The 25456-nt window shown below is 40.3% G+C and overlaps 1 protein-coding gene across 1 annotated transcript; it reads left to right on the top strand.

Moving 5' to 3' along the window:
- Positions 1 to 74: 74 nt before the first annotated feature.
- On the top strand, positions 75 to 25454 carry LOC124259428. The gene is made up of 9 exons (XM_046693570.1): positions 75 to 149; positions 5386 to 5472; positions 6602 to 6726; positions 7493 to 7843; positions 8908 to 8985; positions 13527 to 13584; positions 14340 to 14498; positions 21643 to 21779; positions 23394 to 25454. The coding sequence occupies exons 2-9, from the start codon at positions 5388 to 5390 to the stop codon at positions 23565 to 23567; spliced, it is 1167 nt and encodes a 388-aa protein (XP_046549526.1). The 5' UTR covers positions 75 to 149; positions 5386 to 5387; the 3' UTR covers positions 23568 to 25454.
- Positions 25455 to 25456: the final 2 nt, after the last annotated feature.

The raw sequence follows: 25456 nt of genomic DNA on the forward strand, positions 1-25456 counted from the left end.
GCATATTTAGACGGCATCAACGCAAGAGGGCGCTGTGACATTTTTTCCCTTCGACCTCTGACCTGCACGTGGAACCGAAGACTCAAACCCACTTGTTGGTGACAAGGCTGGTGCAGACAGAAAGGTCCTCGCAACACAAATTCAGGCAGGTAGTGTCTTTCTTGAGTTTTTGTTTATCACTGTTCCTTGGGATTGTTGCTTTATCCAAACTTTATGTGGACATAGTTTAGGCTTCAAATTTGTTGACCCAAGACGTAACTTTGACAAGCGTTCATTCCACTTGTTCATTGCCGACATTGACGATTTGTGTTGAACAGCGCCCATCGTTTACGATTGTATTAATAGACTCAAGAATATGACGTATATATAAGCAGTTGCGTAGCTAGTTCTGTTGCAGATACCATTAACAATAAGCGATTATCCGAGCTGTGGTATGTCCACTTATTGGAACTCTTATTAATCATTCATAGGCTGTGACTACAGGCTGGTAGGGCGCAAAGAACACGTTCCAAATTAGATTCTAGCAGTGTATTATTTAGTCATCTGGTTTACATAGGTAAACTTTGACTCCACAACCATGCCACTTGTTTATTTTCACGTTGAGCGCATTATACCATTTGACCAAATCAAGGCGTCAAGAACTTGAGCGGACAGCCTGTTTGTATTTACACGACACGAGAACGGTTGGAATTCTAGCGCAACATAGATGGAAGATAAGAAAGAAAACCGACCCACCCACAGCAATATATTTTGCTATTCAAACCATGTGTAATGGAATGTTTACGTCTGTGAATGGTTTGTGTGGAAACATCAATTTCTTAACTTTTCATAGTGTAAATGTAATTTTGTAATCAGGTCAACATCCCTTTACTTTAATAATTTTTAATATGTAGATAATATTGTACACTCCTTCATATGCAAAGTTTACATATAAGTGAAAAAGTATTGTAAAAAACAAATTGTACAAGTCATGTTTACAAAATCAAATAATCCTCAGTCATGAAAGAGTGGAACATTGTGCTGAAAAACTAATTATCAGGTGTTATCCAGAAACAATTTTCTAAAAGGGTTATATCAATAATTTAAAGAATTTCTTACATGTTCAACATTTCCATATTTTTTTTCAATTCTTATCTGTAGTTTTTATATGTGACATATTACATTCATTTGGGCTCCATGCCTCAAGGCAAGGAGACCTATTGTAATTAATTGTTCAAGTTATTATTAGGGCTCTTTGCCTCAAGGCAGGGTGACCTATTGTAATCGTTCGGATTATTATTATTATTTATTATTTCGCCGTATTTTGTACCAAACATAGCTCCTAAACAAGTGCTCATGATCGCTTCCAAAAACTCACCAAGGTGCCCACAGTGCTGATGTTGATTGCGCCCAAAACTCAGGACTCTAGGCCCAAAAGCAAAGGGCAGATAATTCAAAAATTTCTAGACCAATAATCTCCAAAACTACTGGTCCAAAGACCTCCAAATTTCTGGTACAGGTCCGGAATCAGAAACCCTACAATTTCAAGTGTAGGACCAATATAGCTACAAGGCACCGTTTGGAAGCTATATTGGATTGAAGTTTTGGGCAGTGTTTTTCACCTTTTTTCTGAGTACTTGTCTTCCAAATGTGCTGAGCTCGAACCATCAGCTCCAGAGCTTCCAAACTTTCCATAACTAATGTCCAGTAACCACTGTGGAAATTGTGCACAGAAAGTGCAAGGATATGCCTTCGATGGCCACCATATTTAGTACTACCGGGCCAAAGTTCTCTTCAAAAACTTTCTAAGACTTCTTCACGATTTTTTCAAAAGCAAACTTTCCAGGTAAAAGTCTTGAAAAAGCTGGTTATGATGTCGCCTGTGGTTGCTGTACATAGTCATATGTCAGAAGTCACATGGTTTGGTGCCCATATTGGATTTCAGATGTTCAGAAGAAATTTGCCGTTTTTGAATTGTAGCCATTTCCGCAATCTGTAGCTCTGAATGTATGAGCTACAGAACTTTGAAAATTTGCACATATAGTGTCCATACCTCAAACATGAATAATCTGGGACGGTGTTTCGATATCTTGATTTGCGGATATCTAGATGGTTGTTTCTATTGTTTCTGTTCTCCTAAAATTAGTTATAAAAAAATGGTACCTTCTTTACTATTTAAGATACGTTGCTGGTATTTGCCAGTTTGTTGTAGCTTGCTGTACTAAATATTTTTTGTTCTTTAATGCATGTCAAAATGTGCATCGTTGGGCGGCCATATTGAACTCTAGTAGTTTCCAAGTATAGTTCTTTAAAATCAGCGTAGCTGCTCAGGTTGTGCTCAGAAAGTGCTGCAAATGGACTGGACACATTAGTGTTAGACTCTGAACATTTCATGTTCTTAAGTGCTTATCAGAAGTCGCATAGTTTGGTGGAAATTTTGGATTGAAAAGTGCAAAAATGCGATATGTGATCAGGACGGCATAAAACAGCATATATCTCTGTCGGTATTGACCCAATAGCTTCCATATTTGATATGTGACTGTCATGAGATTCCGATCATATTAGATTGTTGTTCAAAGGGGATATTTCCAACCGTTTGGTAGCCTTCTTAGATTTAAAATTATTTTTTTATATTGCCATAGCAAAGAAAGGTGAAAAGCGAATGACTTGACATTTATACTATTAGTAGGTACCGGTACACTCAACGGGATGTTTTCTGCAAAATCTCAGTATTGTATGTCCAATAGTTCTGGAGAAAATGGGAAAGCGGATGTTTGGTGGACAGACGTCGGACATCGTTATCGCCAAGTTTGACCATCCCATATGATACACAAGGTCTGGGCAAAGCAGAAACACCAATTGCTTTCAGCCAAGAGGCAATAACAGCGGCATATTAGCTCACAAAAAAAGTACTTTTTCTTGTGGCGGACCAGTCAAATGACCTTGTGACCTTGACCATTAGAAAGTTTGGGGGGCTTGCTATCAAGTCCAGGGGTCAAAACACAGAAAAAAATCCCAAATAAGCAACTTTTATTAGGGCTCCATGCCTCCAGGCAAGGAGACCTTTTGTAGTTGTTCAGATTATTACTTATTATTCCGCCATATATTGTACCAAACATAGCTCCTAAACCAGTGCTCAGAATTGCTTTAAAAAAATCACCAAGATGCCCACAGCGCTGAAGTCAATTGTTCCAAAAACTCAGGACTCTAGGCCCAATAGCTTGGTTATACTTCCAGGCCTCTGACTTTACCAAAGTGTACACCTGCTGATTATGTACTGCTAACACTTCACCACTTCCGCGCAAGAGTCGACTAACGAGATTGGGTGATCAGGATTGCAGACTTGGTTGACACATGTCATCGTATCCCAATTGCATAGATCGGTGCCCAGGATGTTGATCACTAGATTGTCTGGTCTAGACTCTATTATTTACAGACCGCTGCCATATAGCTGGAATATTGATGAGGGCAGCGTTAAACAATAAACAAACCAACTTCACCACTTCCAACATGGTCATTTAGGTTGGGAGACTTCGTCCTAGTGTAATACTGTTCCTTTTTCAGCCCAAGCAATTGAGAAGAGTTTAAAACTCATCAGGCATGTTTGGGTTACAGCAACAGATGTGGAGTCATAGATAAAGTTTTCATTGAGAAAATAAATTACCTTCGAGTGTTTTTCACAAAAATGTCAAACATGTGGGCTTGTGCCAAGGCATGTATATACCTCACACTAAAAAAGCCAGTATAAGAATATTCATTGCAGTCTAAATCACAGTAATTTGTTCTGATTAAAATAACAAAATTGTATAATTCTTTCTCAACACAGCTCTCTGTTTAAGTATATGAAATATATGCCTTTACAATCGGACCCCATATGGAGGACATTTGCTAGTAAAACATGTACAATTTTATTGATAGATTCACAAAGCGTTCATAACATTACGACCTGTCGTAACTCTATAGCTGACCATAGGCTTACGGATGTCTTAGCCCTACAAACGTTTTGTGTATTGGCACCCAGGTAATCAAAATGATGTATAGGAGGCTACTTTGATACCCAGTATAGTAGCCACAATGCATGTCATCTGTCAAAAACTGAAGATACGCTATAATGAATGAACTTAAAAAACTATGTGAATTCATATTTATTTGACATCCCTTGTTCCCATATGTTTGGATGAACATGTAAACTTGGTGTTGACCTCAGTTACCCAGAGTTCTATATTGCTGAGCTAAGCAGTCCACAGTTCAGTCTCTTGAGATAGGATTGCACTCTTACATTCTGAGAAGACATGTGTACACTGACAACAGATTCAGCAGAAAGGCACCTGTTAAGGGGCTTAGTATGTTTGCTTAGGTTTTCATCCCTTATCATACTGTCATGGCATGATATAATTGAAAACAGTATTAACACCAACTCATTCATTCATTTATAGGCTGTTGGTTAATGAAAGTCTGAGGTCTCTCAATATTGACTTCCAAAAAGCCTGTGAACATGTACAATAATCTGAGTAATCATGGAAATCTTTTTGGAATTCAAAGAAATTACATATGCATGATCTTTCTTGTCGGAACACATATTATCTGGAAAGTAACTATGAAAGTGATGTGATTTAGAATCATTTTGTTTTTCTTCCACCAAAAAGTATGGTAGAATATTTGTGATGCTGCTTTGCCGGAAATTAGTTGTTTTTCACTTCATATCTGAAATTGAAAGTGAAAGTCACTTAGTGTGAAGCAGATATCTTGAATGCCTTGAAGGAGAAAGTTGTCAAAGTCCTCCTTTGCTTTTCTCGTATCATATCAGCATTCAATGACCCTAATGATAAGGTAAAAGATAGTCTTTCCTGGCGTTCCCAGCTTGTTTGGAAGACCCTAGGAGCCCTTCAATAACAAACACTATATCGCATGACAGTACTTGTGGTCATGTTAAGGAATATAGTGTTCTTGTGCTAACTTTTCAGCTGAGATCTGTAGTATGTGATCATCAAAGTACAATATGGTAATGCACAAAGTAGATATTTTCAACACTTTGTGATTAACTTTCTGCCTGGTACAGAAAAGGTGATCTATTGTTTAACTCAGAACATCAGAGTCTTGTGGTAAATAAGAAATTTACCCCCCTAACTATAACTATATACCATTCACTATAATGTGGTGTCAAGTTTTGTCATAGTTCATGCAGCAATTAGCATATTAGGCATCCACGTTGTCAAGTCCCCATATTTGGCATTCATGTTGTCAAGTCCGTTTTTGCATATAATTATCAAGTGTTTGGTCAGTAGAGACATGTTTTGTGGAATATGAATTCATGGGATTTAAGCCACTTGGCAATGAGCAGTTAATGGTTAGAAAAGTATTGTTTTTTGCCTGTCTCCCTGTGTAATACCTGTGTTTCTCTTCCAGTCATGTCTACTGCAGTAATGGGCCGAGCAGCAAGAATGACTGGGCTGAAGAAGCCAAGACCTTTGAGGAAATTACCGGAGGACACAGGTGAGTTTCCAGTGTTTGACACTGACCCCAATCAGCTGGTCTGGAGACCAATGCCTAATCACTAAACTGATGGCCTACTGGTTGATGTCCTGCATTCACAATGTTTTCCAAACCAGAAATGATAGGTCATGATGTCAAGGAAGACATGCTTTTAGGTTTCTCATTATATGATTGCTACGGTAACTTTATGTTGTGGTGGAGTAGCAGTGTGCCAAATAGTTTCCAAATTTTGCTAGCCAGTCGGGCTAGCTATGCCTGAAAGTTAATAACCCACAAAATAACACTAGCCCGAAATGTGAATGTAGAAACTAAGCAAAAGATTACAAAAATAGATGAGAATAAGATATTGTCTGCATGACACAGGTTTCATCATTAAGCTGCTAATATGATGAACATTTTTATCAGGCCGTAATCTTGCATGATTATAAAGCTTATTATACCTTAACAAGTCGGAGAGAGTGATATGTTTACAAAATGGCCCTATGAAAATTCACTAGCCAGTCTGGCCAGTGGCCGTGGAGATTTACTGGTCCGACTGGATTTTTACTAGCCATGGGCTAGCAGGCCAGTGGCTCTTTCACACACTGGGTAGTAGGAATGTATTTTACCAAACTGAAGGTAAAAGTATCCCTTGAAATGCACAGTGGTTTGTACTGATTTTTACTGGTAATGGTGGTACAGGGGCTGCTGTTTTTGCAAGTACTTCCATACAAATTTCTCATACTTTAGTATCAATATATGAACTTCACAAGCTGAGCTTGTCATAAGAGCAGAAGTAATCTTAGTCTCATACTTGAACTTGAAGGCTTTAGTTTATAACTGCTTCGGAATTTTGAAAGTTCCAACACTTACCAATACCACCTATGTTTTAGCACCTCTTGGAGTTTATCATGACCCATTTTTCTCTATTTGGCAGACAACCAATGAAGAGCGATCACTGATGAGTGAAGCAACTTGTTTGATGTGTTAGGCCTAACCAGCATGATCACTGATGACCATACACAATTGTCTGTCAGAAGCTTCTCTCCTTGATATAACAAAAACCAAATGGCATTGGTATTGCTCTGATTAATTGAAGCGTGTAAGTGTGTGAAAATTGAGTGAAAAATATCTTTTGGTCTCCTTTCAGACACACAATTTGGGCAAGATGATTTCACAGACAAAGTGAACTTGATTCAGCAAAGAGCAAAGGAATTTGTGAAATCTGCTCATCCAATCCAAGACACATCAGAATGCACAAGGAAGGCTTCAGTGGTATCTATGTTTCTTCTACATCAAAGTGTCAATGGGATGCAGGGTCCCGTGTTTGTCCTGTTATTAGTTGCTGGGTACCTCTACAAAGTTAGTGAATTATTTATGTGTTATTACTTGAATTGGGAAGATCTGAGATTTTTAGATGTCTTGCAGCTGACTTGGCCTATGAGGAAGGCCAGATAAATCCCTGATGTTGGACAGTGTTAGAGGAATCCAGTAATTGACATGACCATTAGCTTTGCCTTCTATGTTTGACTCGTCTTAGGCCAAATAAAAAAATGTTGTGGTTCCGAATACACCTCTTTGAAATTTAGGGTAGTTAGGATTTTTTTGGGTACAAACTAATAACACGTTTATCAATGTGTAATTGTTTATCAAGCTTGTCGACTTTCCCTATCAGAGTGACCAATGTCCATTGGTGACGGGAAAAAACAATGGTATCTGAAAGTTTATTTTATTCATACCGCCTAAAAAAGATAGGGTCGGCACCAGAATTCAAGGGTCGGTCGGGTAATCGGAACCACAACATTTTGTTTTGAGGCCTTAAGAGAATATGAATTGGGAACTACATGTATATAATTCAAATCTTTCATGAGTCATAATCTTAAGGTTAAAAAAATAATATACATACTCTCATGGAAGAGTTTGTCAACATCATGATTAAGCAGTAGTTTCATGATGATAAATATCTACATCTCATTGACACTCTTCAAAGCTGTGTTGAATTCAGCTTGTTCAGTCGCTACAGAATATATTCTCATTGCAGCCTCCAACACCTTTTCACACACTGCCACCCAACAGCCGTGCCCATCCACCAGACATCATCACACAACACTACCCCCAGGGGCGGAATGGCTTCAATAACTCAAACATGTGCAATGAGAAGAATAACAATATTCAGTATACGACTAGCCTACAGGACAATCTGAAGTGCAGACCACCTCCTAGCTTCCCCCGCCCTGGGGAGCAGCAGAGGGGTTGTAGGATGCAGGAATCCAGTAGTACACAGGACAAGGAGAAGAAGAAAAGTTCTTCTTTCACTGGAACTATACAGCTCGGAGGAGGAAGTAATCAAGAAACACTTGTCATTGCATCAACATGCCTGAAGAGTCTGCTGGTGGGTGAACATTAGTTTGGGTATCTGATGGAGATGTGTTATTTTAATTAACAAAGAAGGGCAGTTGGGTAGCCTAGTGGTTAAAACGTAAACTTATCACACTGTAGACCCGGGTTCCATTCCCCACATGGGTACAATGTGTGAAGCCCATTTCTGGTGTCCTCAGCCTTGATATTGCTGGAATATTGCTAAAATCGGCGTAAAACTAAACTCACTTACTTACTTACTCACTCACTCACTCAGTGCTACTGCGTTGCCATTTTCACCCGAAGCATATCTCCTCAACTATTCGTGATAGCTCAGCCAAACTTGGTACATGTCAAGCATGATCCTTAGATGTGCCTTTTGGGGTTTAGACCCAGATATGAATTTTATTTTTTGTGGTTTCCATGGAAACGTGACTTCGGCTGTGGCTATGATGATGTCATCTTGTTGCATTTCCATGACAACAATTAGGCTTCAACTTAATTTGGTGGTAGGAGCGGATCTTAAAAACCTTTCAATACGCTTCTTCCACTTTGCTATGTACACTCCAAAACATTTGACATATTCACAACTAGTAGACATATTCATAAAGAGTATTTTGCCGTTGCAGGGGATATTGATGACTTTGTGTTCTTGTTTTTAATGCATTGACAAACATGACTAGGAAAATTTGATAAATGAGGCTAACCAATTGTTTTTGATGATTGATCGGTTGTAAGGAACCAATCATCAATTATGAGATTTTAACCAATACCCAACGCTAGTTATAAGGATACATGTTGTCATGTTGTTTATATAAACATTTGAATGCTTTTTTCCTGAATTGACAATCTTTAAACATTTGGGGTTAGATTGAACATTTGTAATTCCAGACAGAGCCAGGCAGTGTTAGTTATTACACTTTGAATTGGACCAGCAGAGTGAATATTACTGATATTTCTCAACACATGCAGTGAGTAACATACGGGGAAAGATTGGAAAGGAACAGATTTTTACACTCTTGAAGTGTCTCATATACAAGTGTTGCAAAATGGTGTCACAATTTGTTCACATTCAGTTTGAAAAGATATCTATTTCAGAAAGCTGCTAATCTTTTAGCATGCCACATGAATGGAGAGCTGATTCAGATAGACAATGAGGAGGATGACTCATCAGAGGTGAGTGAACACTGGACAAATTCAGAAATTTGAAAAAGACGGAGGCACACACTCAAACTAAAGGGAATGAAAACATGGATAATTGTCGAGTCAACACATTCAAAGTTGGGCAAGTAAAAACATTGATAGACTGACACAACTGGGTGGCGTGTTGGGAGTCTTCAAGAGACTAAATCCCCACCTTGATCTGCCAGACATTGGCCATGTGTGGGACATGTTCTAACATTTTGAATATTACTTAGATTGAGGAATGTATTTGAGAGATGTAACAATGTAATGATTAGAATGTTGAGATCATGAAAGTGTTAGCACTATTACAGATATTGAGTAACCAATATTTGGCATGTATGACATATGTATTTCCCTTGATACTACCTACCTGACAGCTAATGTTTGTTGATCTGTGAGAATGAAATTTGATACTGTTGGCCAATTTACATTGTTTCATTTTTGCATTGGTTCCATGAGAAATTATTTCGACTCTCGAATGAAATTCTGTTTATATCACCAAGAGAAAATAGCATTAGATGGCACTTGTCTCTGACATAACTTAGTTCATGCAGTTTGGAAGCTAATGTCTGCTGAAATATAAGTCTAGAAAATGTGGCAAGTCTAGATTTCCACAGCTTCTGGAAATGAAGAAAGTCTCAGGGCTCCTTTTAATTATACAGTAGAACATGGATATAGCGAACACGGATTTAGCGTACAAACGGATACAGCTAACAAATTTAAATGTCCCGTCAGTAGTCCTTTATAATATCATTAAAATTATACGCGTTTAACGAACTCGTGAGTAGCGAATTATCGGCTATAGCGAACTGATTTACTAACCCCAAGACCCAATTAACGATGTGATTAGCAAACTCACTCAGTGTCGGCTCAGCCACTTAGCGGTATACATCAACCTTGTTGGCGGCGAATCAACATTGTTTGATGGTCATTAATTAATTAACAAAACAAACATATCGTGTTAAAAGCTTGACTGGTATACAGGTCTTCAGTTCACTCTCGTCACTATGGCAGGCAAACGTAAAGCTATCACCTTTGACACCAAGCTTCAGATAATTCAGGCTGTAGATTCAGGTGTAAAATCTAAGACAAACATCGCTTTCGACTTTGGCATTCAAAAATCCGCTCTCAGTTACATTATTAAGAATCACGAATCTATTCTTGCAAAATCTGTGTCTACTGAATTTGGCCCCGCCCGCAAAAAGTTTAGAGCTGCCAATCACCAAGATGTAGAAGATGCTCTCTACAAATGATTTCAAGGGGCTAGAAGTGAGAACATTCCTTGTAAACAAGTAATACGTCTTGAAGGAGTAAAAGCGTGATCTGATTTCAAACAATGGGAAGCCATACTAGCTGTCGAAGCTCTTCACAGTAGATACTTACGTTCAGGTGTGTTTGTGTGTGATATTTTTGTAATAATAATCATGATTTCAAATTTAATATCTAAGAATATTTTGAATATGGTATATTAACTTTTGTATATTGTTTTTCAGACCGAATTAAGAGCGAGTCAGAGGTTGTTTCATTTGACAACTCAAGGGCACCATGAGACAGAGTCAGTTGATCGAACAAAGAAGAAAGATGGTGGTCACAAGACTGCATTTGATACAAAGTGGCAACAAAACCGACCCTGGTTGAGGTACTTTCGGAAGATGACAAAAGAAGGGAATGATGTTTTGTTCATTATGCTCCAAGTGGAACACCAAGGGCAGAAATGGATCTCAGGTTTGGACAGAAAGTTGGATCTTGAGACTGTCCGACTTATGATAAGGTTTCCCTCCATGAGAATTCTCAAATGCATCAAGGCGCAAATCCTTATGGAAAAGGATGACAAAGTGTCCATTGAAAACATTTTCTCAAGATACCGCGGAAGGAAACTGCACTGGAAGGCGCACAGAAAGTACTGTTTTTCCTAATTAAGCATAACCTGCCACACACACAACTTTGTATATCACCACTTATTGACTTGTGCATAGACCTTGAGATTGCATCAAACTTGGCAATGCTGAATCACGGCAAAATGCTTCACACACTGGATACAGTACAGTGCAGGAGTTCATAGAATGCCAAGCCCGAGAAGTTGTTGAAGAAACAGTTGTTGGGAAGATAAAAGATAGCAGTTCATTTGGACTAATGTTGGATGAGTACACTGATGTCTCGACGGAGAGCATCTTGCAGTTGCTGGACGTTATGTTGAGAATGGAGAATCAAAACTTGCATTTCTACAGAATTCGAAATACCAAATGGAACAGCAGATACGATAGTGAAGAGTGTGAAGGACTATGTGGAGAAGGCCAATCTTGACCAGAAGAAGATGACTTGTTTTGCAAGTGATGGACCAGCAGTAATGACAGGTAAAAGAATGGTGTTGTGACACAGCTAAAGAAATCTAACCCAGCTTTGATTGATGTGCACTGTGTTAATCACAGACTTCAGCTTGCTATTAGTTCAGCATTCAAGTCTGTCACACTCATTGAAAGAGTGGATGAACTGCTGATGGGACTGTTCAAGTACTACCATTACAGCACTGTGAGATCAAAAGCTTGGAAAAGATGCAGCTGTTGACTAAAGAAATGGAAGGCGACCGCGTCAGATGAACCAAATAGAGGCCCTATTACAATTAAGAAGGCTGTCCATACCCGGTGGCTCTTAGTCATGAGAAGGCTGTTCATGCAGTGAGGCAGTGCTACCCATCAATCCTTGCTGACTTAGAGAATGCTGTAGGCATGGGCAATGATAAGAAGGCTGGGGACAAGCAGAGTGTCACTGCTGAGGGACTTCTACAGGCAGCTCAAGTCTTATGACAGACTTTACACTATTCTATTGCTATGTGATGTGTGCTCTTTGTTATCTGGTCTAACAAAGCTGTTCGAGCTGGCTGGATTTGGATTTGAGTGTTTTAGAACCACAAATACAAAGTAGCACTGCATCTTTGAGAAAATGAAAGAGACAAGCCAGGCCCATATCTAAATCGCATTGATCAGCTTGCTAACCTGTATGACCTGGAAAGACTGAGAGCAGACGGACAGATATCAAGGCTTCAAAGGACATCTTTCTCGATCACCTGATACAGAACATGGAAGAGAGGCTGCAGGTCACACCCATCATCACAAACCTATCAGCACTGGATCTGAGGAAGGCTGGAGATCCTTCTTTCCTGACTTTCCATGGGGATGCTGAGGTATGATATATATCTATATTTGATACTGTTGTCATAACATTTGACTTTTAGAAGATTCTTCTTTATGTGAAATTTAATGGAATTCTATCTGGAATAAGATTCATTTTAATGATTTAATTGATTTTATTATAATTACATGTATGCATTTGTTTCTTTTCAGATAACACAGCTGGCAGAGCACTTTGGACTTGACGTCGACCAGACACAGCTTGAATGGAGTCAAGTAAAGGAGCTGTTTTCAGGGGCTTGGCACCAGTTCACCCTCCCTCCATATTGAAGACCCTCACCAGCCTGAAGCCTCAACTTGGAAACTTGTATCCTAACATTATTCAATTACTGTCCATCCATGCAACAGTGATTCCACCAGTCCACTTCTGAAGTTGAGAGAGTGTTTTCAAGAGTAAAATTGATTGTCACAGATCATAGAAACAGACTCAGTGTTGAAAATTGCAACAGACTTCTCATGATTAGCCTGAATGCATCTTCAGCTTCAGACATTGACTTGAAGAAAGTTGTGAGCAAATGCACTTGGCAAGGAAGAAAAGAAAACTGTAAATTGTTGTTTGTGTGTTTTATGAAATTGCAAAACAAATGTGGTAACAGATTAATGTCTCCTTTTAAATGGTCCCATGTTGCAGACTAAGGCAAATGAATTGGCATCTAAGTTAGGTCATTTAGATTTTAATTGCAATAGTGCTTGGATTGACAGATTCAAACAGAAGCGTGGCATCGTATGTAAATCATCTCAAGGGGAAAGTGCATCTGTTGACCCCGACCTCGTCAATGATTGGCTGAAAACTCGCCTGCTGGCTATCTTGAAGAGTACAAGCCTGATAACATTTTCAATGCTGACGAAACTGGCCTCTTCTTCAAAATGAAACCAAACAGAACTCTTCACTTTAAATCAGAAAAATGCAGTGGGGGTAAAAATTCTAGAGAGAATAACATTGTTGGTAGCGGCAAACATGACTGTGAGTGAAAAACTTAAGTTGTTAGTCATAGGGAAGTCAGAAAAGCCTATTGTTAAACATGTTCTAGCTAATGTCTGAATGATAAATTCAGAATTTTAATGTTATGTCAATAGACAAGAATAAAGATTTGTGGCCTCAGCATATACATGTCTCTACATCTCTACAATCCAAGATGGCGGTCAAATGTGAATAACGAACAACGGATATAGCGAACTAAATTTCTTGGTCCCTTGGAGTTCGTTATATCCATGTTCTACTGTATTTTGTTTTTCTTACTATGAATATTTTTTCTGTAGAATATGTTCATTTCAGAGACTAGTTGTTAGTCTTTATTTCATGGTGGATCCGCTTTAAAGGCATGACCTTGATATTCCCATCAGATGCAGAAAAAAGAAATAGAAGTTCACATGCCCAAAGTTCCTGGTCTTTTCAAACCGAGTAAGTAGCAAGTGTAAGGTGTCTTTGTTTCATGAAATTCTTCAAAGGCATTTAGAAGTTGTTGTAGTAATCATTATCCACCTGAAGAAGGGGCAAGAACCAGCCCAGAACGTTGACAAATAAAATCAAGAAGTTGTTATCAATAAGATTTGTCTTGTATCTTTGTTTCATTATATTATGAATCATTTCAAAATCTTGCCACCGAGATGTTAATTTATTATACCCCCGCTACGAAGTAAAAGGGTTACAGTGAGTTTGTTCTGTCCTTCCATCCCGAAACTTTGTCCGGAACATATCTCTAAATGTTTACATGCTAGGTTCACCAAACTTCACACACATGTTAATCATTACCCATAGATGTGCCCTTTGCTACTTTGAAGTAAATCAGAATTTTATTTTTTGCTGTTTCCATGGAAACATGACTTGGTTCAAAGTGTGTTTGATGGTTATCTTGTCCGGATCGTATCTCTGTAGCTATACATGCAAGGTTCAATTATTAATATAATCAGTAAATGGCAAGACTATTATCTAACGTGTATAAAGTTTGGAGTCAAGGAGAAAGTCATGAGAGGTGCTGATCCTTGTCACATTATATATGTATATCAATATCAGTCATTTCCATGTCCCAAAGTGGGAAGTAGGGGTATGTGAGCTGTGCTTACTTCTACACTTGTTAAGTCACACCAAAGCTGTTTAACCCCATAATATTCAGTATATAGCCTACTGGTATCCCTATACTTGCTCTGTTTTGGCAGATTATGACCAGAGGCTCTCTTGCAGCAGCATGAGCAGCAGTGGAAGAAGCAGCAACCGCAGCAGCTGCTCATATGATGAGAGTGAACTGGAGTGGTCACTTTTAGATGAGCAAGACAGAAGTTGTGACCCTCCCACTTCCTGTATGTCTTCTTTTAAAGGTGGGTCTGTACACTGAACGACCAAGCAATCGATCATGTTTTCTCATAATTGAACACATACAATTCTGGAACACTTTTTGCATTAACAATATTTTTCACAGGATTGGTTTTGTTTGTTACATTTCATGAGCACTACAAGCTCGGTCCAAGTCATGATTGAATTTATCTTAAAGAGCCAAGAAATATATGTTCCGAACATACTAGTCATCCTTTAAAGATGTGAAATTTGCAAACAAAAAACCCAAAGAACTACATCGTTTTTTCTTTGTTTTTGTGCAAACAAAAATAACCAGGAAATTTCATAAATGTCGCTAACCAATTATTACCCATGATTGATCGGTTGTAATAAACCAATCATCAATTATGAGATTTTAACCAATTCCCAACACTAGCTCCCAGTAGATGGTCTTCAGGGATAAGTCCTGGTGGTCCTTGCTTGTGTGAAGAAGCAGAAGCATGGGTTTTCATTGGTATATTTTTAGATTTAAAAAGAATTTAGCAATGCACAGTTTCTCTAGGTGGCTATTATATCTAAAAAAAATTCCTTATCCTGACTCATGCTAAATGCTTGTCTGCTTCTTCTTGCGAATGATAGTGGAACACTTGAAATCCCTTGAAGTTCCCTTCTATAAGCGGACGTAAAATCACCACTCACCCACGAGTTACCTACCCTTTCCTCCTTGGCGCCCTTTTTAGTCACCTGACTGGCCATGTTTTGTAACTCTCTCCTTCTTCGCCCGTGAGGACAGTTGTGAGAGCACCTGGGTCCCTGTACGGCACACATCCTTTTCTATTTAGGACCTTTACGTCAAAATTATTGCTGTATATGGCTTTTAGGATTGTATTCTACCATTTGGTTTAAAATTTGATCTAATTTATACGTTTTATGTTCTTTCATCGTGTTTACATTTGATGAAAACTTGTATTTGTTGTAGGTACCGGTTGTCTGCGGCTGATCCACATTTATTATGTCCTGATTGCACTACTTCATGTTCTTTCAGCTCTCGCTGTAAACATTGTCTGAATTTAACCACTTTTTAATTCAATAACTACCTTTTTTCCATTCATAGACATACAAAGGACTGGGTAAGAAGGTATTCACAAGTTAGGTCTAAAACGAGTGATTGCGCTGATAACCTTGTGTTAACTACTGCTCCCGATGTTCATAATTCCAGTGAATTGCTGAGCGTTTTACAGGGGCAGGTCGCTGTTCCAGTGATGAACTCTGGAGCCAATAAGAGATCGTCGTCAATGGAGCTGAACTCTTCGCAGATGAGGAAGACTAGATCGTCTTCAACGCAGAAAGAGAAGGCTACTACCCCTAAGACTTCATCGAAGTCTCTACGCAGCTCTACCCAGAAGACGAGATCCTTCTCTGCCGAGATTCTACCTCCGGAAGAAGCAGACGTGTATGATGATCATCACCATCAGACGCACATCGGGAACCTGCTCGCAGGCACTCCACATCTTACAGAGGGGAGACTACGTCTAAGAATCAACCTTCACGAAGGCCCAGAGAAAGATCTCAAGACTCCAGGAAGGATACACGATCACATCGGAATCGTTCACCTGCGCGCAGTTCGTCATACAGATCTTCGCACAGAAACTCACGTTGTCGTGGATAGTCAGAGCGGGAGTTGTCTAAATCAGAGGAAGAAGGTGAAGTCATATTCTCCGATACGGAAGTAACCTCATGGATTGCTAATGGCCTGGACCTAGCATCACCTTCCAAGGACACAGATGAAGTGTTTACATACAAGATGTCCAACAATGATTTCGACACACTCGCCTTGCCGCCTATCGACCCATTCTCCCAAGTACCGGACAGTCTCAGCTCAGCCTTTGATAAGGCTACCAAGTTCCAGAATCAGCATATCCCGACGTTCAACGCCAGGAAATTCCCCTTACATTACATGGAACCCTTCCTGAAGGCACCAGAGATTGATGAGGACTACAAGACCATCAATAACTCCAGCTATAGAAATTACAAGATAGACGACAAGAAGCTAGCGCAACTGGATACGACTACTAGACGTACCTTCTTTGGACTAGTCAGGTCTAGTGCTATCAACGAAGCACTCATCTCGAAGTTCAAGAACTCCACCGACGAAGATGACTGGATGATATATTCTGCGCTACTGACTGAAAAAGGACCACCAATTTATGTCGGAGCATCTAGCATCCACATCAGCAGGCCTGACTCTCCTGAGGAGACAAGGATTATTGTCATCGTGCACCTGGAGTGAGCCGTTCACCAAGTCCTTATATAGAGCCCCATGGTCAGCATCATCCATCTTCAGGGGAGGGATTGAAGAAGTCATCAAAGAGGTTACACACCTAAATGATAAAGTCCATAGATACCTTGGCAAATGTGATTCGCCAGACGTCCCAGCGCTATTCCAACAAATCCAAGGTTGCAGGAGTCCAGAGAGCCAGAGAAAAGAAGTATTCCAGCTCAAGAGGAGGAAGAGGTTCTTTTCGTCGTCAAATCGGAGTCCCCAGGAGTAACCCAGGAAGAGGCCGAGCACCCAGGGTTGCCAGGGGAACCAAGCGCTGAAGGACAGTTTTGGAATGACTGGAGTCTTCCACCCCCAGCCGTTCCTGTACAACCTTCGACAGTGGGTGGACGTCTTCAACGGTACTGGGAGAATTGGGGAATACTACAGGACGACTACGTATCCCAGATACTACGCAGAGGGTAACAAGATACAGTTGGAAGCCACCCCGCCGCTTACAAGCAACCCGCTGGCCTTCAACCTTCAACTTGCAGATGCCGACCAGACAGAGAAACTGGACGACGCGGGCAAACAAATCAAGACTCTACTTTCCACAAAGATGCAGTAGAAGAAATAAATCAAGGTCTCATCCACTGTACCAGCATTCTTTCTCCCACAGAGGTTACTTGTCATTTCTTCCTACGGCGAAAAACGTCCCCTTTCATTGCCCGACGCAATCGAGTCCAGTGTTTTTTTCATGAAGGCCTCGTCGGGCAAAAACAAATTTGTATTTCACACTGTACCGGTGTCCAGTTGACTTTCCAATGTTAATTATGTTGTTTATTTAAAGAATCAACAAGAAAACGGCCGGTATAGTGGGAAAATCACCAGGGCAAGTGATTTTACATGTGCCACTGTACCAGAGTACACTAGCAATTTTAAAGTTATTTCCACCCCTGGCCCGTTTTTTTCTCCCCAAACACAGCTGCCCGCGTAGTTACTCTCCAACCTAAACATTGCCGCATCACTCCCATCCTGATGTCTCTTCACTGGCTGCCTATTGAAGCTCGCATTGACTATAAGATCCTTACACTTGCTTATCAGTCCATTCATGGTATTGCACCTGTATCTTCAAGAACTCCTCTCTCCTTACATGCCAACAAGAACTCTGTGTTCATCCTCATCTAATCTGCTCTGTGTACCAAAGTGGAAATTCAAATCATTTGGCTACAAGTCTTACCAGAACATGGCATCGGTCATTTGGAATTCTCTCCCTGATGACCTTAAGCTGTCTCCAACCCTTGAAAACTTTAAGCGTCACCTCAAAACCTTTCTCTACAAAAAGTTCTATGGACTTCAATAATGCCTTATTGATTATTAGCACTATGAGCATGTGGAGTTTGGCGCTGTATAAATGGACACATTATTATTATTATTATTAATTTTCCTGGTACTGAAGAAGAATTCCAAGGAGAAGTTTCGGCTCATCTACAACATGAGGAAGTTCAACCAGGAGTATCTCCGCAGACCAGCAAAATTCAAGATGATACATCTTCCTCAGCTCCGACATCTCGTTCGTCCATCAGACTACCTCGCCAGCATAGATCTACAAGATGCGTACCTACACATCCCAATACATCCAGACTCAAGGAAATACCTAAGATTCCTTTTCAACGGACATCACTTCCAGTGGAAGCTTCTACCGTTTGGAATATCGTCGGCCCCCTGGTTGTTTACTCGAGTGACCAAGCCCATCGTCACATATCTACATCGTCGAGGTCTACGCAGTGCTTTTTACCTGGACGACGGAATTCAAGTTCATCAAGATCCCAGTCAACTCAGGCTGCAACTAGACTTCACCATCAGGCTTCTCACTCAGTTAGAATGGCTGGTAAATCTCCTCAAGTCGGAACTGGAGCCGAAACAGGATCTTCAATTTCTAGGAATACGACTCATCACGCCGGTGAATCGCATAGTCGTCCCAGAGGATCATTGGGTCAAGATACAACATATGATATCTCAAGCAATGCTCTCTCCGTTGACACTACGTGCTTGGCAAAGCATGCTCAGTCTACTCACCTCAGCTTAAGACATGACTTGCAGAGGAGGTTACAACTGCGCCCACTACAAATATTTGTGAACGCCCATCTCGACAGTCTGGATCCGCTGATACTACCGGACAGCCAGAAACCATACCTCCTATGGTGGACTCGGAAGTCAAATGTTTGCGGAGGAACCTTTTTGTCAGAGCCGGTTTGCAACACTCATCTCTACGTGGATCCATCGCTACAAGGATGGGGCGCCCACCTCGACAATTAAGTGGCAGCAGGGAAGTGGTCGAGTCAGGATCAGAGTCTGCACATCAACCTGTTGGAGATGAAATCAGTGATCAACGCTTTACAACACTGGTTCAACGTACTAAAGAACGCAAGGCTCACGGTCCACACGGACAACTCCACAGTAGCGTTCTATATCAACAAACAGGGATCAACAAGATCAACAAGTCTGCTACAACTCAGTTATCTCCTGTTCATCATCGTCGACGACCTGAACATCTACATGAAGGCATGCCACATTCCAGGAGCAAAGAATGTCATAACAGATGCCCTATCTCGTCCACTACAACCATCCCCGACGGAATGGATGTTACACCCAGAAGCGTTCCGGTTCGTCATACAGACAATAGGATCACCACTGATAGACCTGTTTGCAGCAAACCAACATTCGTCTCTCGGATTCCGGATCCTCAGGCATGGGCAACAGACGCTTTAAGCATCTCATGGGAAGGACTAAACGCTTATGCGTTTCCACCTCCAGCACTACTACCACAAGTAATACAGAAAATCAAGCAGACGACAACGCTGCAACTGATTTTGGTCGCGCCCTATTGGCCAGCGAGGGTATGGTTTCCTGTCCTCATACAAGAACTCGGAAGTCCAACCCTGAAACTACCAGAGTGGTCGAACCAACTCGTCCATCCACACACCAAGCAAGCTCACAGGAATCCGGCATTGTCCCAGCTACATGCGTGGAGCGTATCAAAGCTTGCCTGAAGACTAGAGGGTACTCCGCCAGAGCAGCAAAGGCAGTGACCAGCTCTACACAGATCAACTCGCAACTTGTACGACGACAAGTGGCAGAGATTTGAACAGTATGCAACGAGGTTAGGCTTTACAGCGGTAAAAACAACCCATCTTCAAGTGGTGGAATACCTGTGTCATTTGCGACAGACGAGACACTTAAAAGGTTCAACACTCTCAACTTACCAGGCTGCACTCAGCACAGTTATCACCATGAAGACGGGTGTCAAGCTGACAAGAGATACTGGCACTACTACGCTCGTTCAAGTTGGAAGACCAACAAAAGAAATTCAACATAGTTCTACAACATCTCACCAGCGATGCCTACGAGCCTCTAGAACGGACATCCTTTGAAAAACTGACTCAGAAAACGCTGTTCCTGATTGCCCTAGCAACAGCAGCACGGATGTCAGAAATACATGCTCTGGACTTTGAACAAACATGATTTGAATCAAGATATCGTGACATCGTACATCTAGGACTGAGAAGGGATTTTATTGCCAAGAACCAACTGCCCGGCCAGCCTGACAGACAGTTCCACATCCCAGCACTCTCTACAGTCCTTGGGCCACAGGATACACAGGATCTATCCTTATGTCCCTGTCAGAGCAGTAAAAGTCTACCTACAAAGGACAAAAATAAGGATACGAAAATTCAAGCCTATTCATCCCCTTATCCACTGAGATGCCCACGGAAGTCTCACGGACAATGATATCGATATGGATGAGAGCCATTATACTAAGGGCCTACAAAGCAGCAGGACTTGAGCCTCCACGGGCCTCCAATCCCCACGAAGGCATAGCCCTGGCGTCTACACTTGCTCTGCATGGAAACTGCTCGATTACAACAACAATGGAGGGCTGCTGTTGGAAATCGGACACGGTGTTTGCCAACCACTACCTCAGAGACATTGCCACCGAGGAGGTCTCAGGCATTCACCAGTTTGGGCCACTTGTTGTAGCACAACTAACGGTTCCATAAAGCGCTGAGAAAAAATCTCATCCTTTTATCATGTGACTTGTGAAAACCAACGCTCTGGAGAGCAAATGGTTAAAGTCCATGCACACGTCCAGGGCAGGCTAGCATGAGTGATAGACCCTGTACTTGTATAGGACATACTCGTACATGAAGAAGGGTCCCATCTCCACTTGAGGCGCGCATCAAGAGATTGAGTTGCAATAGATAACTAATGGAACATTAGTATATCTAAAAATCCACACGAAGATGTCAGAAGTTTCGGAAGAAATCTGACAAGTTGTGGTTCCCCCACTCATCAGAGGAAGTTGAAAGAGCAGAATCATCAGCAGTGCCGTCATAAGTTCCCATGGGGGGTAATACAGGACGTAAATCAACAGCCAGAGAATCCAGAAATGGCCTGACCCACCACCGATTCCGACGGATTCAGCAAGCATTTAGCATGAGTCAGGATAAGGAAAAATATGTAATTTTCTGACTAAAATTGATATTTTATACTTATCCTGACTCATGAGGTCAGCCCTCCCGACCTCCCCTCTTATGGCACTCTGGATTTCCCTGTAAATCCAGGTGTCGGGCATACATACGGAGAGAGTGACAAAACATGGCTGGTCAGGTGACCAAAAGGGTGCCAAGGAGGAAAGGGAGGTAACTCGTGGGTGAGTGGTGATTTTACGTCCGCTTTTTAGAAGGGAACTTCAAGGGATTTCAAGTGTTCCACTATCATTCGCAAGAAGAATGAGACAAGCATTTAGCATGAGTCAGGATAAGTATAAAATATCAATTTTAGTCAGAAAATTACCTTTTTCTGTTGTGATTAATTTATTCCTTCATCAATTTAGTTTTGGAATTACTGATTTTCCTTCATTCAAGATCGTACAAGAGCCAATTCTACAATACGCTACACAGTGAAAGACCTCCTCATGATGGCTAAAGATCCATATGCCAAAGTAGCCCCCAGGAACTGGCCACTTATCAAAGATACATTCCCAGAACTGGTTTCCCATGAGGTGAGAATGTTTTTTAATTTTTTATGTTATGTTATGAAGTAGATAAGCATGTTTTCAATAGAGAAGCATGTTAAGTTTATAGATCTAAATTCTTTAAAATGCATAATGCTTGTCTCGAAATTCAACTGAATTTCTGGGGCAGTGGGGTAGCCTAGTGTCTCCTCACGCCAAAGGCCCGGGTTCGATTCCCCACATGGGCGCAATGTGTGAAGCCCATTTCTGAAGTAATCCAGAAACACTTGTCATTGCATCAACATGCCTGAAGAGTCTGCTGGTGGGTGAACATTAGTTTGGGTATCTGATGGAGATGTGTTATTTTAATTAACTAAAGGTTCAGTGGGGTAGCCTAGTGGTCACACTGAAGATCCGGGTTCCATTCCCCACATGAGTACAATGTGTGAAGCCCAATTCTGGTGTCCCCTGCCATAATATTACTGACATGTTGCTAAAAGCGGCGTAAAACCCAACCCAACTCAACTCACTCACTCACTCAACTGAATTTCTGCTGAGCATCAAATGTTCAGTGAGAAATATTACTCGAAGAGAACTTGTTTTATTTGTAATGTATTTGGATGTTTCTGCAGGGTTTTTTTAGTCTTCCTATTCCTCAAACCTTACACTAATGATGCAACACCTTCATACATTGTGAGTTCATCAAACCCTGTTTGCATAGTCCAGTATAAGCCTGAATACATGTAGCAGCACCCAGTGATGAAGCTTAATACGTTAGAACAGTGATTTCTCACACCCTCTTTTGTTGATGATTTTGCTTGTACCAAAGAATCCTTATAAATATAACATGGTCAAGATTGTGAGATAGATCATTGGTTTGAAAAACCATTTAGTGATTGATCCTGTGAGAATATCTAACTGTAACATTTGAAGCATGAATTCACTATGTCTTAGGAAAATAAATATTAACTTGGTTTTAGAATCAAACTCATCCAGTAATGTTTTCCAAACCACGCTCCCTGAAACTTTCTAATAATTTATACTTTATTTCACACAGTGAAGATCCAGGTTAGAACTGATCTTGAATTGTCATAAGATGCGACTAACAGGATCGGGTGGTCAGGCTCACCGAATCCAATTGTGTAGATTGATGCTCAGGATACCAAACAAGGATTTGTTTGTCTGGTTCAGACTCGATCGTTTACAGACTGTTGACATATAGCTGGAATATGGGCGAGCAGTGTTAAACAACAAGCAAAGTTTCAATCTGTATATTATGCAATGAATTTCACTGAAATAAACTGATATTTATTATTGTGGGGAAATTATATCACCAACTGTTTTATTGAACCTGATAAACCTGAAAGCAACCAGTAAATATTGAAATGAGTTGATTGAAACAACCATCAGCAAGGTGGACCATCCTTTCACCGATGTTTATCATCATGCTGAAGCTTTATGTGCATCAGAGGTAGAAATTGGCATGTTTGTGATGGCAATGCTCACCTAAGGTCATTTATCATTCCAGGCTTTTAACATGTTCAAGGGAGTACCCATGTTATAGCTATTTGTGCTTGCAAACTTAATTGGCTTTCTTGTACTTGTATTGCTAAACATGCTAAAGAGATGTGAATCTTCAATCCCTCAATTACTATTTTGCAGGATCGTTACTTCGAACCATTTGACCTGAAGGCCTGTTCTCCTAGAGCTTTAGGGCGAACCAGAAACTTTGACATCAATGAAAAGAGGTGCCATATGGACAGCATTCAGGAGTTCCGATCATTAGGATTTAACAGTAACCATGGAAGTCGTGAAAGTGATGACTTCTTCTTGTAAGGATGAACTACTGAAGATAACACTTGAAGCTGACAGAAGGGACCAACGTTTCAGGTGTGATGCTTGTATCATGGCAAAGCAGAGGTTAAACAGTAACTGTATGTTTGTCAACATATGTGGCTAAAGGATTATATACATTGTGAGGAAGTAATGTGAATATGAATTTATTAGTTCCTGAGTTTTGTTTCCTGGTTTAAAGAACCTCAGAATGTATTGAAAGTTTATGAACATTCCCTTGTAATCAGATCTTTTTGTGTTCACTTGACTCAAAAAGGGCACATCTGATGTTTTAGACTGAACTGGCTGTTTTCAAGTATGTCAAATGTTTCTCTGGAGCATTTTAAAAAGACAGAAGTCAAAGATGAATTTGTTTTACCCTCACATATTATTTCAACTCCCCAGATAAGCTGGTAAGATTTATCTCAACTTGCATATCAATTTGTTAGATAAGGGACAGATGACATAAGGGCTGAACTGCCAACATAGGTTGTATAAGCTTCAGTGAAAAGGCTATAATGCGCATCTTTGTGAGAGAAAACAATGAAACAGTTACAAATGTCAATCTTTAGTAGTTGGTAAATGACAATTCTTGGACTTCTACATTCTTTCCTTTAGCCTCTGCTGGTATGAGTCTATGTAGATAGTATTCACACTGTTGCCTTCAGAAGTACTGAGATACTGAACTTTATTAGTTTTTAACAAATCATACTCATCTGTTATATTGTCTTGATGCCACATGTTTTAGTATGTTGTGTGTGAGGTTGGGGTCATTCTTCCATAATTTCCTCCATATATCCATGGGCCAGGATTTTACACTGATCAGTAATGGCTAACATTGGTCCAGGAAGAACAGGTAGTAAAGGTTGCTTTGTGGAAGCAAGTTCTTGCCCAAAACTAGTCCTTGTCCCCAAATTATACAATCTTGGAATGTTCTTCTGAGTATTTGTGTTATTAGTTGGTTATGTAGCCTGAAAGTTTGTTCCTGCCTCTGTTTCAAGGAGGCAAATTACAATTATGTGCCCATTGTTTCAAATCTAGAAAAAAATCAGATGTGGCAAGTTGAAAATAAGACAACAAATATTTTAATTTTGTCTGATGTATGTTATATTTGCTTTCTTCACGGTTTGTCTTGTCAGGGGTATGCAACGGGTATAAACAGACAGTTGCACTCCTGACATGTCCATGTTATTTCGAATCAAACAGAACATTCTGAAAACCAGTTGTTGATGCATCCAATGTGTGTTCTTGATGTGTGAGCGTTTTGTGTGTGATATCAAACCACTCAATCTACTAATATTTGTGTGTACTACAGTATTTTGTTGGTTTTGAAAACCAGAAGTTGTGATTTGACACAAGCCTATGTTGATTCTTCACTTGAACCACTGTGGTGAGCATTACACCCCTATTGACTGTTGTGGGGTAGCAGGGAATGATATATTGGTACTGTAGGCAGTGCTACAATAGTCTTGTACATGAAAGTGTTCGTCCGACAAATACAAGTTTTTTTGGAGACAACACCTGTATACTACAGTCAAAACCTAGGAATTGCAGACAAATCATATATGCCTTAGAAGAACAATGACCTACAGGCAAACCTGGATATTATAAACCAACTTAGACACTAAAAACAGAACCTTGATTCAGTCAAAATCAAGAAAATACATACATATGGTATGCACTACAATACACAAAAATACAGAACCTTTATTTTATGGACAGAACCTTTGTACAACAGACTGATGTTTAGACATCTAGGTACTATATACAAAACTTTGACACTACAACGTAAACTGAATCTGAACACCATAGTCTGAACCAAGGAAATACAAACATCATACAATACAGAAAAAGAAACCCCAAATATTCAGACACAGAACCTGTGTATTACA

The sequence above is a fragment of the Haliotis rubra genome, unplaced genomic scaffold (genome assembly GCF_003918875.1).
Source record: "Haliotis rubra isolate DU_JTF1 unplaced genomic scaffold, ASM391887v1 Scf72, whole genome shotgun sequence".
In the NCBI taxonomy this organism is placed as follows: domain Eukaryota; kingdom Metazoa; phylum Mollusca; class Gastropoda; order Lepetellida; family Haliotidae; genus Haliotis; species Haliotis rubra.

Excerpts from the sequence above, each read along its gene's own strand:
- LOC124259428 (XM_046693570.1), top strand. The coding sequence starts at position 5,388 with ATGTCTACTGCAGTAATGGGCCGAGCAGCAAGAATGACTGGGCTGAAG. Across the intron at positions 8,986-13,526 it reads AGGAGGATGACTCATCAGAG|ATGCAGAAAAAAGAAATAGA; the intron begins GTGAGTGAACAC and ends TATTCCCATCAG. Across the intron at positions 14,499-21,642 it reads CTGTATGTCTTCTTTTAAAG|ATCGTACAAGAGCCAATTCT; the intron begins GTGGGTCTGTAC and ends CCTTCATTCAAG.